This window comes from Helicoverpa zea, chromosome 14 (genome assembly GCF_022581195.2).
Source record: "Helicoverpa zea isolate HzStark_Cry1AcR chromosome 14, ilHelZeax1.1, whole genome shotgun sequence".
Taxonomy (NCBI): domain Eukaryota; kingdom Metazoa; phylum Arthropoda; class Insecta; order Lepidoptera; family Noctuidae; genus Helicoverpa; species Helicoverpa zea.
The window spans coordinates 472,804-489,891 of record NC_061465.1 but is presented as its reverse complement, the minus strand read 5'-3'; the positions used below and the strand labels follow the sequence as shown (position 1 = coordinate 489,891).

At 40.1% G+C, this 17,088-nt stretch overlaps 2 protein-coding genes across 5 annotated transcripts; one reads left to right on the top strand and one right to left on the bottom strand.

Moving 5' to 3' along the window:
- Window positions 1–456: 456 nt before the first annotated feature.
- LOC124636469 lies at window positions 457–5,345 on the bottom strand. Of its 2 annotated transcripts, none has more exons than XM_047172569.1 (5): window positions 5,208–5,345; window positions 3,950–4,132; window positions 3,038–3,307; window positions 2,799–2,954; window positions 457–2,661 (listed from the first exon to the last, which is right to left on the bottom strand). In XM_047172569.1, exons 2-5 carry the CDS (start codon window positions 4,107–4,109, stop codon window positions 617–619), a joined length of 2,631 nt encoding a protein of 876 aa, XP_047028525.1. In that variant the 5' UTR covers window positions 4,110–4,132; window positions 5,208–5,345; the 3' UTR covers window positions 457–616. The 2 variants fall into 2 exon arrangements, with proteins under 2 accessions (XP_047028525.1, XP_047028524.1); XM_047172568.1 differs by lacking the exon at window positions 5,208–5,345 and adding an exon at window positions 4,532–4,819.
- A 2,423-nt stretch (window positions 5,346–7,768) lies between these two features.
- Window positions 7,769–16,699, top strand: LOC124636470 (V-type proton ATPase catalytic subunit A). 3 transcript variants are annotated; one of them, XM_047172570.1, is made up of 13 exons: window positions 7,769–7,900; window positions 9,792–9,907; window positions 10,563–10,675; window positions 10,968–11,195; window positions 11,429–11,566; window positions 11,993–12,144; window positions 12,521–12,645; window positions 12,931–13,077; window positions 13,448–13,663; window positions 14,097–14,326; window positions 14,660–14,796; window positions 15,229–15,418; window positions 15,967–16,699. In XM_047172570.1, the coding sequence occupies exons 2-13, from the start codon at window positions 9,814–9,816 to the stop codon at window positions 16,057–16,059; spliced, it is 1,863 nt and encodes a 620-aa protein (XP_047028526.1). In that variant the 5' UTR covers window positions 7,769–7,900; window positions 9,792–9,813; the 3' UTR covers window positions 16,060–16,699. The 3 variants fall into 3 exon arrangements, with proteins under 3 accessions (XP_047028526.1, XP_047028528.1, XP_047028527.1); XM_047172572.1 differs by lacking the exon at window positions 7,769–7,900 and adding an exon at window positions 7,994–8,012; XM_047172571.1 differs by lacking the exon at window positions 7,769–7,900 and adding an exon at window positions 9,171–9,189.
- The last annotated feature ends 389 nt before the right edge of the window (window positions 16,700–17,088 follow it).

The window sequence follows — 17,088 nt, the reverse complement described above, 5'->3', positions numbered from 1 at the left end:
TCTGGGGACCCTACCTCGGGAACTTCTTGGGACACCCCGGACACCCGGAATAAGTTTGTTACACGGGTTATAGTTATATGGGCTATCTAAGAGAAGATTCATATCTGACGGAACATGCGTCGCGTAACGCCAAAACAGAAAAATATACGACCAAACATTCAATTAATCACTCCTAATCCACGATGCGTTTGTGCGTTGATTATACACGTACGATAAGTTTGACGCTTTTTCCGTCAGAGGTCAGATATAAACCTTCATGTACAGTGAAACAATTTTTATTATATATATATTATATATAGTATATAGTAGTTTCCATGCTACTTGAGTCTCAATGTCTTTTTGAAGATACAGGATCTTTCAAAGGCAGGTTGCAACCATTTTGCATTATTTTATTGCTTTGGACTGTTGACAGTCACGTCCATCAGGTTGGTGAGTGGAAATAAAATTAAACAGCAATCATAATTGAAATTAAAATTTCTACAAACCGCATAAAAATAAATCGTAAGTGGCTTAGCTTAATATTAAAATAATTTGTTTTCATTATGTCTATTGATAAACGATTTTTACACTAAGTAAATAAAAGCTTAATGTCTCAAAACAGAACATAGTCTCTGTGTCACTTGAGTGCGCAGGCGACGCCGACGTCGCCGGCGCTGACGTCGCTGGCGCTGGCTGCCGTGTTGTCGCTGTTCGCGGAGCTTGCTAACAAACTTTCCGCGTTTTTAAAGAAGCTCTCTACATTTTTGGTTAACGTTTCGGCATTCTTAGTAACAGTTTCGGCATTCACTGTCACAACATCAGCTTGTTTGGTAACAGTCGTTTCATCAGATCCATCTGTATGGTTAGCCAGTTTTAACGTTTCTGTCACATTTACAACAGCGTTCTCAGATGTCGCAATTTCTGGCTTTTGAATAACCATGTCATTTAAACTATTTGTCGTAATAACTAACGTTTCAGTAACTGATTTATCTAGATTATCTCTCCGACTTTCTGATTTTGTTGGAGGGCTTTTCGTTGATTCTTGTCCTGTGTTGTTAGCAAGCACTCCGTCAGTATTATTTTTGCTCAATGTTCCTCCAGAGGAAGTCGATATTTGTTCAATGTTCTCCATCTTCGTGGTCTCGTCAGCTCGCTCAGACTTAGGTAAGATTATTATTTCCGTGTCGTCGTCATCTGAATCGATATCATTCTCATTGTTGTCAACCTGCATGGTCTCTGCTATTTTTGCTGCCGTGTCTTTGCAATTGGGCATCGAGAAAGGTTTTAACAATTCCGTTATCCAGTTTTGCGTGACCGAAATGAAGAACTTGCCAAACTCTCTGAACGCTTCCAAGTCCCCTGTCCCCAGCCTGATCGTGATTACTGCGCTTTTAGGATCATGACAATACGTCAAAGTTAACTGAAAGTGTATGTTGAGCTCTTGCCTCTCCGCGTTTATTATTTCCTGAGTGATCTTTCCCTGCTTCTCCTCAAAGGACAGATTTACAAAGTTGTAGAGCCTAGAGAAAGACTTTCTCTTCCATATAGGTTTGGTTACTGCCCCACTATACTTCTCTTTTTCTTTCCTAGTGTCAGGGTTAACCTTCTCTTCGACTTTGCCAAGCTTAATCTTTAACATATTTTCGAATAATTCCATAACCATATCTCTTACCACCGACTTCCAGTCGTAGCTTATGATACTATTTACAATTCTAGGGAATAAATTGACTCTGTACTCTGGATGCGTTTTTCCGCGAATCAGTTTAGGTCGCTGCAGTAGTATAGTTTTGAGGAATTCTTGGCACCCGTTTAATTTATCCTTTTCATATGCATTGGCGCAGAATTTGAAGTACGTCTTGATGTCAAGCGCTAACTTGCTGGTGACGGTGGAGGCGACGTTGTGGCATTGCTCGAACGGGTCCTGCACGCACATCGCCGTCTGGTGGCGGATGGGCATCACGTAATGGTTGACCACGTTTTTCTTGTACCGTTCGAACTCATCGGGCATGTTAGTGGTTTCTTTAAACACTTCTCGCTTGACGGGCAGGCCCAGGTAAGTGCAGATGACCATTTCATCGAAGTTGAACATGGAGTAGTACTCGAAGAATCCACCCAGGAGTTCGGAGATGGAGGAGGTGTTGGTGGAGGGCGGCAGACGCGAGGGATCGCTGAGAAAGCCGGTGTTCCAGTGGTCCACGATGTAGGCGGCGGTAGGGTCCCGCTGCAGCCACTCCACGCTGGGCAGGATGCAGAGCGGCGGCTGCTGCAGGTAGAAGATGATCATGAGGGTGAGCGCGTAGTTGGTGAGCTTGCCGGTGCCGGACAGCTCGTGCACCTTGGCCCAGTACTTGACGATGACGGACATGGGCAGCAGGCGCGGGTCGGAGTGCAGCAGGAAGGCGATGAGGCGCGAGTTCTGCGCCCCCAGCGGCGTCTTGAATGTCACGTCGCAGTTGGTGCCGGTGGGGATGTGGAAGAACTTGACAATGGGGGTGTTCGCCCGTGGGATGGCGAGGATCTCAGCGAAGGTGCTGGGGTACTGCCGCAGCACGCGCTTGGCCTTGTTCACGTAGTTGCCGTTGGGTTGCCGGAACTGGCCCGGGATGTTTATGAAGCAGTCCGCGTCACTCGTCTTGATGCCCAGCCCGGTCGTTATTGACCCGAACGGCACTGCTTTGCAACCTGAGGGTAACAAAATAATACACGAATATTTAGAATTATGTAAACGATGACATCGAGTGACGCAAGTTTATTGGATCACGCTACAACTTTTCCATCAAAATAATAAAGGATTTAGGATATACGTAATATTGAATAACCTGGCCACTGTGACTGAAGCGAGATCTCGAGGTCGGTGTAGAGCTGGCTGAGCGACTTGACATCTTCTTGCGTCAGTCGCACGGCCGACAAAATGTTATCCAACTGGCTGTGGAAGTCACCACTCAGATTGATCTTTTTCGGTTCTATTATTACACCTGTGAAATATTAATGTTTATTGTAGGTATATGTAACTTTTTTCTTTTATATATTCTAGGCATGACATGGAAAGAGAGTATACCTTTTTTCTTGCTCATGGGGAACTCTCGCTTGGGCGTGGAGGGCTGCTGCACGCGGATCTCGTCGGCGGCCAGCTTGGCGGAGTAGGGCTTCACGGACAGGAAGTGTCCGTACACGTGCAGGCGCTTGTTGGCCGACAGCGCCGCCTTCACCTCCTCCTCGGAGCTGAAGGTCAGCGTCGACAGCCAACTGTTGCATTTGTCTATCCTCACGTTACCGAATTTTGCGAAAACTTCTAACAGATCTTGTGGTTGAGTGTAGTTTGGGTAACCTGAAAGCAGAAATGTACATTACAATTTTAGAGAGCAACAGGGGAGCGGAAGGCGTGGGCGGGTGTGCGGGGGGCTGTGTACTCACCTGACACCAGTAACCTGCGGGCGGAGGGGGTGGGCGGGTGTGCGGGGGGGCTGTGTACACACCTGACACCAGTATCCTGCGGGCGGAGGGGGTGGGCGGGTGTGCGGGGGGGCTGTGTACTCACCTGACACCAGTAACCTGCGGGCGGAGGGGGTGGGCGGGTGTGCGGGGTGCTGTGTACTCACCTGACACCAGTATCCTGCGGGCGGAGGGGGTGGGCGGGTGTGCGGGGGGGCTGTGTACCCACCTGACACCAGTATCCTGCGGGCGCAGGGGGTGGGCGGGTGTGCGGGGGGCTGTGTACTCACCTGACACCAGTATCCTGCGGGCGGAGGGGGTGGGCGGGTGTTCGGGGGGGCTGTGTACTCACCTGACACCAGTATCCTGCGGGCGGAGGGGGTGGGCGGGTGTGCGGGGGGGCTGTGTACTCACCTGACACCAGTATCCTGCGGGCGGAGGGGGTGGGCGGGTGTGCGGGGGGGCTGTGTACTCACCTGACACCAGTATCCTGCGGGCGGAGGGGGTGGGCGGGTGTGCGGGGGGGCTGTGTACTCACCTGACACCAGTATCCTGCGGGCGGAGGGGGTGCGCGGGTGCGCGTCGGGGGGGTCTCGCTCGTTGTGTCGGCGTCGCGGCGCGGCGGGGGGCGCGTGGCGCGGGGAGGACGACGAGGGGGAGGAGGTGGATGAAGTCTGCGCCCGCGCCGCCTTCTCCATGGCTCATGGGTAAAGGCGAGCACCTGTACAAACACGACAATCAAATAAATACTGCCTATATTGTACGAAGTGAACAATGCAGTTCGATTTCTTTGTAGCAGACCCGAAGTTCGGGAACTTATGACTACATATACGACCATGCTCAATAATTAATCACGTAATTTCACTCAGTAGTAAAGTCAACGCAAAGTCAGCAATACTAAGTGCAGGATAATGTAAACAATCATTGTAACTGGTCAGCAACTATGTACATACTACATACCTATGAGCACTGCTGACTGATCAATCAATTGTTTAAAGTTACACATTTCCATAGAAATAGAATGTATAAAGCCTGACAATATTATGAACTTTAAAACATATACTATAGATAGTTAATGAAATCACTAGCACAAATGGCTAAAAATAATGTTGTGACTGACCTGTTTAACAACACGTAAAGAAGAAATATTGTACAAAAATTCAACACAACACAGCAACACTATACATAGCAGTAAATACAGTTCAAGCATTCAAGATACACTCAGTTGCAATCAAGTATACACACTGTTTTAAATAAGCTATCTAACAAGAGTTCTATTTGTCAAGTGGGTTGACTAACAATGAATTAAAACTTTATTGTTAGGGAATTCCCCACAAATGTGTGGTATCACCCAATAGTCAGATTAAGAGTAGGTTCACTTCATACCAACATTATCATTATTCATATTCATTATGTCATTAATTATTAGATTTAACGCCATTTGTGTTGTTTTTGCCCATGTATTTTTTTTAAAGTTGGTTAAAATTATGTAACAAGCAAATTTAAATTAAAAGTCATACTGCTAACTTTCCTGTTTGTCAAAAATACAGATCACAGACTTTATCAAAAACTTGATCTTTTGTCATTATTAATGATGCTTGCTGTGGTAATTAGTAATTATGTATGAACTTTAGAAGCCTGAAGAACTACTAAGATAGTTTTGTTTACTACAAACACCTAGTCAGTAGTAAACTCTCCCATGTTTAAACAAATTTTATATAATGTTGCAGTTTTCACACAATTAAATACTAAATAGCAATTTCAAAACGTTTGCAAAGTTCTTGTTCAAAACTTACCGGTGCGTATATTGATTACTTTTGAAAAGTATTTTGGCTCTAAATATCCTTTTTCGTTACCGCTGGTTAAGATAACACCATTTTCTGACTCATAGAATTTGATAGCATCAACTAAGGCACTAGCGAGGTTAACGTATATGTGGACTTTGGTGTCCCGTCGGAGACCGCTGATCACGGAAGCATCATCTAGGGTTCCTTTTGCTAAATGAATGTGTTTTCTCTTCATACAACTTATGCCCTCATTTTTTATTTGTGGCCAGCATTTTAAATATGTGCCATGGATAACAGTGTTATATTTTGGCTGAAAGATAGAAACTTATTTAGAACGACAACAACTTGTTTAAGTTGTAAGAGGAGTTAAAAGATGGTATATAAACCTCGGTGATTGGTGTGAGGTCAGCGTCAGTTACTTCAGTGATGGAGTGACCTTGATTGGCCTTGATCTCTAGACAGTTGGTGTGAGGGTTGTGTCTCAGTTTGAAACGTTGCTTGTCATTACTATTTACAACTCGTTCAATATCTGTTGCACTGTATTTGCCTCTGAATGTTTTATGCTGCAATATTTTATTTACTTCTAAATATCCTTCAGGGCTGAAACAATGCGTTTGTTTTGTTTACTGATAACAATAGCTTCTTGCTGAAAGTAGAAAACTGTTGCTTTTAATTGGTGCATAGAACTTTATTTGCAACAAATAATGCATAAATTTTAAAACTTCAGTAGATATACTTATTTATTTATTTTTTATTGATAAAATAACACACGTTTACTTTCATGGCTAACTCGATTTCACAAACATGGTCTTTTTGACTGTTAACTAGGGCACACAAGTGAAACAGCACCATTATTGACTGTATAATCTACTATAACTTGTTGACACTGCATAGAATATCATGTTCATTCATAATGTTTTGTGATTATGTTACGTTTCTACGGCAAACAACAGCTATACATATTAGAGATCCAATAAAGGTTTAAACACCAGCTGTGCCATGGGAAAGCAATATTAAAAGCTAACATACCTTAGTACGAAACCTTCTCGGACTGCTCCGTGTCGTAGCAGCCAAGATAATGATTTACTCAGTTGTATGTCTTTACTATTCCTGCAAGAACATCAACTGGTTAATAATAATACTCGTCCCAGGAGATCGCGTCATTGGGACAGACAACCTACATCTAATTTGTCAACGAAATTTATGTTTACGATGCGTACGATACTACTGGAATATACTTGAGTTTATCACTAAATAAGAAGTATGTATTATTTTGTCAATCAAGTCTTAGACGACTTGAAAATTTGCGAAATATGTTATAAAACAGAAAACTAGAAAACAAAGGATGCGGTTTAGTTGTCTTCGCAAAAAACGCATGCGTTATTTTCCCGTTGATTTGACAGGTGTCATCTATGTCATCATTTTCGAACGTTCAAGTGCTGCCATCTAAGGCTAGTTTCTTTCTTCTGTGTCCTTGATCTAATTTGGATTTGGATTTTAGATCAAGGACAAAGAAAGGCAGGTATTGATTTATGAAATAAATTTTCAGATAACAAGATTCGGGTATAGGAAATGACTTATGAGCTTGGGTATTCTTGGCCCTCATTTGGTTCATCTTGTATTTCCTTGACTGAATGTAAAGGATAAAAACTTAGTTATTGTTGATTTACATTAATATTAAGTGGAGCTTGGCACCTTTGCTCATTAAATAGGTACACATTATATTGTATATTCGCTGTTTTGTCGCGGTTTCATCCGCATCTCGTGGGAAAAACCCACCATATCCACCATAACCACCCACCCATCGTAATACGTGATAGTCTAGCTTTCCAACAGTGAAATAGAAATCAAATGGGTTCAGTAGTTTTGGAGCCTTTAGGATACAAACAAACGAACAATAAATAATTTTATTTTTGTTGTTTGTGCGTAGATTATATACTTAGGGAAAATATATGTCTTGAATTGAATGTTACTTGTGAGATGACGGCAGATATAGTTCGGCCATTCAGAGAATGCGTTCCTGACACGTCGCGATTGAACTGACGACGTAATAACATTCATTGATTATTGATATAATAATGTTGTTTTAATGCTCCTCAATTGTTAAAACGGTAAACAACCAGCAAAAATATTTTTATCGTAACTGCAACGCCATTGCAAAGTTACGTCGTCAGTTCAATCGCGACGTGTCAGGAACGCATTCTCTTTCTCATTCTTCTCTTTTTTTATAGAAGAGTCTAGGAGGAGAAAACATGCTGCGCCGACCTCAAATAAAATTGGAATAATGATGTTCAGGAGGATGATGATGTTCATTCAGAAAAAATGTAAAATTTCATCGAATGTATTTATTGGGACATTTCGTACCTAGCTTTTAGAAGAAACATTGCCCAATGTTTTATAATACATAGTCAGTTATATAGTAATTTTGTAATTTGAGCATAAACAAAATTTACTAAAAAGTTTTAATGTGATGAACATACCATAATAGACCTTATGCCATCGCACGAAGGTTGTAAATTACGTACAAAATTTTTACAACACCATAGACTGTGATGCCGTGTAGTGACAGAAAATCAATGAAGTGTGTGGAATAGACAATGTGGCATAGACTTAGGTCAGCTGACTTCATTTCTATCACTGGTCTTGTGATAAGTTGTGATCCTCCGCCATTCTCGGTCCGTCTTCTCCATCTTTCTCGTCCCGTGAGTTGGATTTTAAATATTAAAATATCACAATTCATACATTATTTAGTTTATTGTCGTAGGTGTAAGTGTTACTGACTGTGGATATCCTTTCTTTTCATCGTAAATTGCGGTAAGATTGTTCCTGATTCTGCCATAGTAGTTTTTCTTGAGAACCATGTAAAATGTCACGCATTATTGGGATTATAAGATTTGCAGGCGGTGCAATTTGATTGTTATGTGCTTGTAGTACGTATTTAAGCATTAACTGAAGGCGTGTCTGGTGTTTGAGCCGATTATTTCAGCTTAATTTGGATAATTATCGTTCCACCCATTTATCATGTGACTGTACTGAGATATGTATCAGAACACTTGAGATCCAAATAACGACGAATATATTTCACTTAGCTTCTACAAATTATGTCCAGATATGTCTTAAGTTGTTATTTAACACAGTGGCAATTTCCAAAGTTTTCCATTATATGTAAAAGTAGCTGTATAACAGTTTGGTCTGTGTATTGCTAACTAAAGTACATCATATTCGTCTTGGTGATGAGATAAACATTCATTATTTCCGTTAATGTCCATGTATTGACCAGTTGGTACCTGCACAACTTCCAATTAGGATCTGATTGGTAACATTTATGCAATATGATATAATAGGCTGATTGACTAGCCACTATTATTGCTAGAGTTATATGGGTCTAAGTCTATCATGATAAACATTTTCGCTTAATTATTATGTGCATATCACTTGTTCAGACTATATACCAAAAGATTGGGTCAGTGGGTATCCTTAGAGGCAGAGTATTTACTTTATGAGTTTGGAATCTTTTTCATTTGAAGAGATGCTCCTCAAGACATACTTTAACCACATAGCAATTTTCAAAATATGACAAATTATAAGTTTAAAATACTTGTATCAAATAATAGAAAAGGTATATCTGGGTCATACGATTTTCTGCCACCACTGAATGAATATACTGTCTTTGTACCGTAACAACATAAAGTATTTTAGATTTTTTCTATTATGTAAATTACAGGTAGTATGTTATGAAATTGCTAATTTCCTCAGGTCAAGGACAAACCTCTAAATGGCTGAATAGACACATGCAGAACAAAAGGGAACAAATCTATTCAAGCCAACCATTAGAATTTTTCCAAAATGTTCTTTTTATTTGACAGTGATGGATGAATGTTTTTATCTGTGCTTATTGATAAAAGGTTGCAGTCAGCTGATCTTCCAGTCTATGGTGGCAGCCCAGCCAGTAACATTGTAATAAGTACTAAATATTAATAATATTTTAAGGGTATGTTATTAATTATTATTCAATGACAATTAAATTCAATTATTTCACAGCATTTAGCATTAATATGATTTGTATATTTTTACAAAAAAGACAGAGTGACATCACAGTGGTTTCTTGCATTACATTGTGTAAATAATGGCAGAATCAAGGACAATCTTTTCAATTAGAATAATGTGTGAAAATGTACATTACTGTGTTCTTATGTAAACTAGAGATAAAACAAGTGTGCTATATCTATCTACTATTGTTCTAAGTGCTTAACTCAAGTATCATTTAATTGCTTAAGCTTGGAATCTTCACGATTACTTCTAAAGAGTAGGAAACCATGCAATAACACCAGAAATATTCAAATCAATGTTTGCAATATTTAATTTACTCCTCATTTCACCATCCACAATCACAGCCAAGCCAGCTAATTTCACTATCCACAGCAGCGGCAAACACCACTTCAAATTAATGAAGGTCGTAACAAATAACTTACAAAAGAAATACCTTCTTTTTGTAACTTGGCTTTCAATCTCTACCATTTCTTGCTCATCTACTGCAGCAGGTTTTGTAGTTTATTTTAAGGTATTTAATATATTTTTCTGTTGTTTGTACAGGAAGAATTAATAATAATTCACCATGGCTAGAGCGCTCACCGGGGGTGGCTTGAGGACGATCGCCGATGAAGAGATCGAGGAGAGGTTCGGCTTCGTATTTGCCGTATCCGGTCCCGGTACGTACTATACATATGTATATTTTTTTCCTAATAGGAACATTCTTTCTTCTACTTAATGGCATCTTCCATTACAATATGAAAAATCTTATTCAGGATTTTGTAGGTACATTTGTGTAAGGATAAAATCAAATGTTGAGATTCGGTATCATCGTAAGTCCTTATCACAATTCTATCTAGGGTTGGCGCATGTTTTTTTCCATACCCAGCAATTTTTTAAATGTTTTTTTTATTAGGGAGTAAGAAGGTTCATAACCCTGTTCAGATTAAATAATATTCCACAAAATATAGGTCAAACGTTATGAATGCTTACGTCATTGTCATGCGTATTTGGCACCCGATGCCGTTCATTATTACATGACTGACTGCATGCTGAAAGCTATGCAATAATTTTATGCTATTTAACCCCCATTTTACGAAAAAAACCATTGGCAGATCCAATTGTAGTTTACGCAATTTCTGCGATAAGACTATATTGTTTCCGCCCTGGTCTTCTCAAGTTTTATTTTGCTTGGCACGCAGAAAAATTGGCATCCGATCCCGAACGCATTAGTTTAATGGAATAACATCTTACATCCCTCATCGGATGCATCTAGGATAGCTTTTCTACTTATTACGTGATGTTAGTAGTAAATGTTTTATTTGTGTGGTGCAGTCGTCACGGCGGAGAAGATGTCCGGATCGGCTATGTACGAGCTGGTGCGTGTCGGATACAACGAGCTGGTCGGAGAGATCATCCGTCTGGAGGGTGACATGGCCACCATCCAGGTATGGCATGGCTTTTTATGACCACTATTTTTCACTACTCTATTTTTAATTATTTAAAACTAGCGACCCGCTCCGGCTTCGCACGGGATAACAGTATTTCCCCACTATTTAATGTATGTTAATAAACATACATATAACCCTTCCTTTTTAATCACTCTATTAAAAAAAATACGCATGAATATCGGTTGCGTAGTTTTGAAGATTTAAGCGTACAAAGCTACAACGGGATGTAGTGATTATCGACTTTCGTATTTGTGATCGAGGTAATAGTAACAAAGTGTATTGTGCACAGGTATACGAGGAAACCTCAGGTGTAACCGTGGGTGACCCCGTACTCCGTACCGGCAAGCCCCTGTCCGTGGAGTTGGGCCCCGGTATCCTGGGCTCCATCTTTGACGGTATCCAGCGTCCCCTGAAGGACATTAACGAGCTCACACAGTCCATCTACATCCCCAAGGGTGTGAACGTACCCTCTCTGGCTAGGGATGTCAGCTGGGAATTCGTTCCCATGAATGTTAAGGTGAGTACACAACAAACTATTGAGCAATTATTTGTTTTAAGAATAAAGAAAATATCAGTTGAAGTAATAGAAAAAGAATAAAAGCCCCTAAGACAAAAGATTAACAGAAAAATAATAGTAAAGGAAACATAGAATAATGAAAGGTCAAAAGACATTTATTAGAAGGTCCTTCAACATATCTTTGCTAAAGTATCTTTTGGAACATAATTTTGACGACATGAGCATATTTCCAGACGGGCTCCCACATCACCGGAGGAGACCTGTACGGTCTGGTGCACGAGAACACGCTGGTGAAGCACCGCATGCTGATCCCGCCCAAGGCCAAGGGTACCGTCACATACATCGCGCCCGCTGGCAACTACAAAGTCACTGTGAGTTATTTGAGCATTTTTATAATCCCTTGTGATTAGATCTTGTGATTCTTAAGATTTTTAATTAGTTTATTGGATTATTTTGAAACTATTATTTGGTCTACTTGACTGAACATAATCAAAAAATACTAACAATTCAATAACGATTTTATAATTACTACTATGATCGTCGTATCTTTTATAACAGCCTAAAAGACAAATTGTTATCTTCACTTGTAATTATTCTACACTTTCAATACACTGTTTAAATAAATTAGAAACGGGTAAAAAAAAGAAATCTACTCTGTATCTTTGACGTCACGTGATGCTGGTAAAAGATAAGATAGCTTGAGATAGAATAGACCTCCATAAAATGAAAAGAACCTTACCACTACGTGATTATTACACTTAGCACACATGCATTAATATCCCCTCTTTATCCTCCAGGACGTAGTGCTGGAGACAGAGTTCGACGGCGAGAAGGAGAAGTACACGATGTTGCAGGTGTGGCCGGTGCGCCAGCCGCGGCCCGTCACCGAGAAGCTCCCCGCCAACCATCCGCTGCTCACCGGACAGAGGGTGCTCGACTCACTCTTCCCGTAAGTTAAGATGTATATCGATCTAGTTGTCTCCTGACATAAGGTTTTATTATTTACTTACTACAATGTCTTCTTAAATCTCTGCCCGGTCAAGTCTAGAAAGAAAGAATTGATATTTTTGGACACAAGACCACATAGTGTGAAATATTAATTATTAAAATAAAAAAGGTATTTACGCCAGGCAGTTCTTATTGCTGGTTATAACTTTCAGTCCAAGAGTATACTTCGTCTATTTTCACAGTTTTATAATTCACTTTATTAAACACTACAGAAAAATGAGGAATAAAGCCTGAATTCCAGCATGTTTTACCAGATTTTCGATGCGTTTTTATTAATAATATGTATTATGTATAAAACTGTCTGTTTGTGTGTACAGTTGCGTCCAGGGTGGTACAACTGCCATCCCCGGAGCTTTCGGTTGCGGCAAGACTGTCATCTCGCAGGCGCTGTCCAAGTACTCCAACTCCGATGTCATTGTGTACGTCGGGTGCGGAGAGCGTGGTATGTAACCTAGTCTCTATTTATAAAGCTAATTTTATAACATTTTAATTTTATGTATTTTTTTTTGTCAATTATGAAGTCCAAAAGTATTCATTTATTGTATACTTCGTTTGAGAAGGCACTTAATCAAAATTAAACTATCTTGATATGACTTTTTATTTATTTAAATATGTAAACAATTAAAAGACATATTTCACCGGAAAATAAAAAGATTAAATTGTATTGGATAAAAAAATATATTCTAATTTGCTAGTATGTACTTGTAACCAAGTGACTTATGTTCAGGTAACGAGATGTCAGAAGTACTGCGTGACTTCCCCGAGCTGACGGTGGAGATCGAGGGCGTGACGGAGTCCATCATGAAGCGAACTGCCCTCGTCGCCAACACCTCCAACATGCCTGTCGCCGCCCGAGAGGCTTCCATCTACACTGGTATGTATCACCAGAAGAAACAGTTTTTGCATTAATCAGACAAAAATTAAACTACATTATGTCACGAGAACTATAGTTTAGTTTCCGTTACATAATGTAGCTAAATGTCACCCAAATTTACTGGATAATGAATGTGCAGTGCTTCAACTACCTGATCTAAGAGAAGCAACACTTGATAAAGATTTGAAATTATGAAATTGGGGAGAAATGAAAAACCATCTTTTAAAAGCTTGTTCTTAAACAGCACAACCTTTCTTGCTTCTATGATCAATGGCACTGAAGTTTAAGAGTTATCTTTAAAAGTGACATTCCAAACTTTTAATGTGTCCCCAAACTACTTTACATATATTAACCAATTTCCACCTTTTAGGTATCACTCTATCCGAGTACTTCCGTGACATGGGTTACAACGTGTCCATGATGGCTGACTCCACGTCCCGTTGGGCCGAAGCCCTGCGTGAGATCTCGGGTCGCCTGGCGGAGATGCCGGCCGACTCCGGCTACCCCGCATACCTGGGCGCTAGGTTAGCTTCCTTCTACGAGAGAGCCGGACGCGTCAAGTGTCTGGGTAACCCCGACAGGGAAGGTTGGTACTGCGGTTTTGTATTTTGGGTTTAGTTAGGTAATAATATAAATTAATGTATTTTTTGTTGGGGAGGCCTACCTTAAGCAGTGAACAGCAATTGGCTGAAATAATGATGTAGATAAAAAGTTAATTAGCTATTTTTATTGATAAATTAATCGTCATGTCTGTTGATAAGTAAGTCAATAAGTTAAAAAAATATTAAAAGGCACAGGTTAACTTGACTGTTAATCTAAATTGTCAAGGTATCATTTACAAAAATCTGAAATAGTTTACAACCACCAAAATCACTGAACACAAGTTTTAACTTCAACCATGTTACAGCTAAAATATTATAAGTATTTTGAAAATGTCTACTATCTTTTCATATTTCTGCTTTAGTAATGACAGGAACAATTTCCGGAAACAAATGACTTATTAACCCAATTACCCCCAGGTTCCGTATCCATCGTGGGTGCCGTATCTCCCCCCGGAGGTGACTTCTCTGACCCTGTAACTGCGGCCACGCTGGGTATCGTGCAGGTGTTCTGGGGCCTGGACAAGAAGCTGGCGCAGCGCAAGCACTTCCCGTCCATCAACTGGCTCATCTCCTACAGCAAGTACATGCGAGCCCTCGACGACTTCTACGACAAGAACTACGTCGAGTTCGTGCCTCTTAGGACTAAGGTGGGTGTTTTGATATATTGATAATTATTACAGATAACTATTTTCAAACTTTAACTTTAAGGCTTATTTAAAAGTCTTCATGTCTCAGCAATATAAGTGTGAGAACAATAGAATGATGTTTGAGCAGTCTATAAAATGAAGTGTGCGTTAAAACTATTTACGAACAACACTTTATAATATTGAAAAAAGACAATGAGATTAAAAATCGTACTTGAATTCATGATGAATGAAAACTTTGGTAGTAAGCGACACTAATCGATTTCTATCAACTCTTGTTTTATATCAGTTTCAATAAACAACAAAATCATAATCATATGTTGTACGCTTCACCAGGTCAAGGAGATCCTGCAGGAGGAGGAGGATCTGTCAGAAATCGTGCAGCTGGTCGGCAAAGCGTCACTCGCCGAGACCGACAAGATCACCCTCGAGGTCGCCAAGCTGCTCAAAGACGACTTCTTGCAGCAGAACAGGTTGATATCACCACTACACATTGCCAATAATGACAATGACATGGGTGTCTGCCATAGATGTACGATGAAAAAAGGAAGAACATGTAGTTTTGCTCTTATCTAATGCCAGTTAAGTGTCTTGGAGCAAACAAATAATGTTCGGGATTTTTTTTCAACTGCTCTCTTCAAGCTTGTGGTCACTGCTAAATGACTCATAACAGTACCAAAACTGAAAGTCCATTGCACAACTAGAAAATATTGAATAGGGAATTCATTTATGTATCTTTCTTATTATAAACAACTAGCTTCCGGCAGCAGTTTCACCCGTAACCCATGACATTACGCTCATAGTTATATCTCAACAGAAGTTTACACACCACTTAAATTATTTTTAAAAATTGTCCAGTAGACATACTTTTCAATTTAAAAATATGAAACGTTTTCTCCCCTCAGCTACTCGGCGTACGATCGCTTCTGTCCGTTCTACAAGACGGTGGGCATGCTGAAGAACATCATCGCGTTCTACGACATGTCGCGTCACGCCGTGGAGTCCACCGCGCAGTCCGACAACAAGGTCACGTGGAACGTCATCCGCGACGCCATGGGCAACGTGCTCTACCAGCTGTCATCCATGAAGTTCAAGGTATGATCCAATATTCAGCTTATAATCTTGGGTAATGTGTCCACCCCTTCTGAAATCCTCCTACTCTTTTTGAACCGCACAATTAGCTTTGACGTTTCCAAAGCACCTGTAATAGGTCTATAGTCTATATGAAACGAAAACCTTTGACTTTGACTGACAAGGATTTGTTACAAAACCGCTAACATTAACATAATATAAGTGATAAGGTCCGAATTTGTGACAATTTCGGACCTTATCACTTATATTGATGACTTGGAAACCCTGGTGTTTCATTTATATTAATTTACCAGCGCTTTCACCCGCATCCCGTGGGAACTACTTCCCGTACCGGGATAAAAAGTAGCCTATAGCCTTCCTCGATAAATGGGCTATCTAACACTGAAAGAAATTTTCAAATCGGACCAGTAGTTCCTGAGATTAGCGCGTTCAAACAAACAAACAAACAAACTCTTCAGCTTTATAATATTAGTATAGATTGTAAAAAACTCGTAAAGCCTTAAGTTGTTCAATCTATTTTGCTAATATAAAACCTTTTGTATATATCTCAGGACCCCGTGAAAGATGGCGAGGCTAAGATCAAGGCAGATTTCGACCAGCTGCTCGAGGACATGGCGGCCGCGTTCCGCAACCTCGAAGACTAGACCCGCACACTGTAACATAATGTCGTACAATGTACTACGCAGACGCGTATTGTTAATACACTAATAGATGTCTTGTCTACGTAGTGTGAATAGGTTTAATTATATTATTACTCGTATTTCAATGCAGAATTCGTGATTCCAATTGTTGAAATCTGTCGTCGGCGGCCGATCGGCGGATCCCCACAACTCTTCATTTGTAAATATACGAACAAATGCCGCCGGCCCGCCGCGACTACAGTTAATTAGTTGTTATTTATATAAAATATATACTATTTATACACTAACAATGAATTATTTTATGCCCGTTTGTATTTCGCGTGTTATAAAAGTCATAATATCGAGTACCCTCTTGCATTCCACGTTATTATTAGAGTTTTAATCGAAGTAACATGTATTTGTTGAAAAATAATAGCTACAGTTTTTTACGCTTTTCGTGTCTCGATATCAGTGTTACCAGCATTTTGATGTATCGGAAATGTATAAGAGTTCAGTATTATGTTTACTTTGATAGTTCTCGCTGTAGCTAGCGGCGTCTGTACAAACAATCATGCGATATAATAACGTATATTACTTGCTGTTTGAACCTCTGTGACGTTTGTTGAGGAGACGAAAGTTATAAATAAATAAATATTAAAGTGTATACAATGTTGTTTTGCTTGTAATATAAATAAGGACACTCCGCCTTATGATATAGGCTAAGCTAAGCACAGTTATTCAAGTATTATGAGTGAGTGAGTGCCGCAGTGCTGCTCGCGTCGGTCTTTACACGCTCTAGTTTCTAGCTAAACATTCAGACAGAATTATCTTCTATTTTGTGATGCCCCCCGAGAGCTCATGGGCTAGACCTTCGCTGTAACGTGATGTTTTTTAAAAAATAACTCCTTGGAAAAACGTCGTATTAAGATCAGGTTCCTCTATGTTGGGGGGGATAGTGAGTGTTCCAGAGCTGATCTAGTCATCCAGGCGAATTGACATATGTAAGCCAAAAAGGCTATATTTTTTGTATTCTGGTTGACAATAATAATCTCA

Bases quoted from the DNA above. Each gene is read 5' to 3' on its own strand.
- LOC124636470 (XM_047172570.1), top strand. From the start codon at position 9,814: ATGGCTAGAGCGCTCACCGGGGGTGGCTTGAGGACGATCGCCGATGAA. The intron at 13,078-13,447 runs GTATGTATCACC...TCCACCTTTTAG, and splicing joins AGAGGCTTCCATCTACACTG to GTATCACTCTATCCGAGTAC. The intron at 14,797-15,228 runs GTTGATATCACC...TTCTCCCCTCAG, and splicing joins GACTTCTTGCAGCAGAACAG to CTACTCGGCGTACGATCGCT.
- LOC124636469 (XM_047172569.1), bottom strand. From the start codon at position 4,109: ATGGAGAAGGCGGCGCGGGCGCAGACTTCATCCACCTCCTCCCCCTCG. The intron at 3,308-3,949 runs GTGAGTACACAG...TTCTGCTTTCAG, and splicing joins CCGCAGGATACTGGTGTCAG to GTTACCCAAACTACACTCAA. The intron at 2,662-2,798 runs GTTATTCAATAT...TGTTACCCTCAG, and splicing joins GCTTCAGTCACAGTGGCCAG to GTTGCAAAGCAGTGCCGTTC.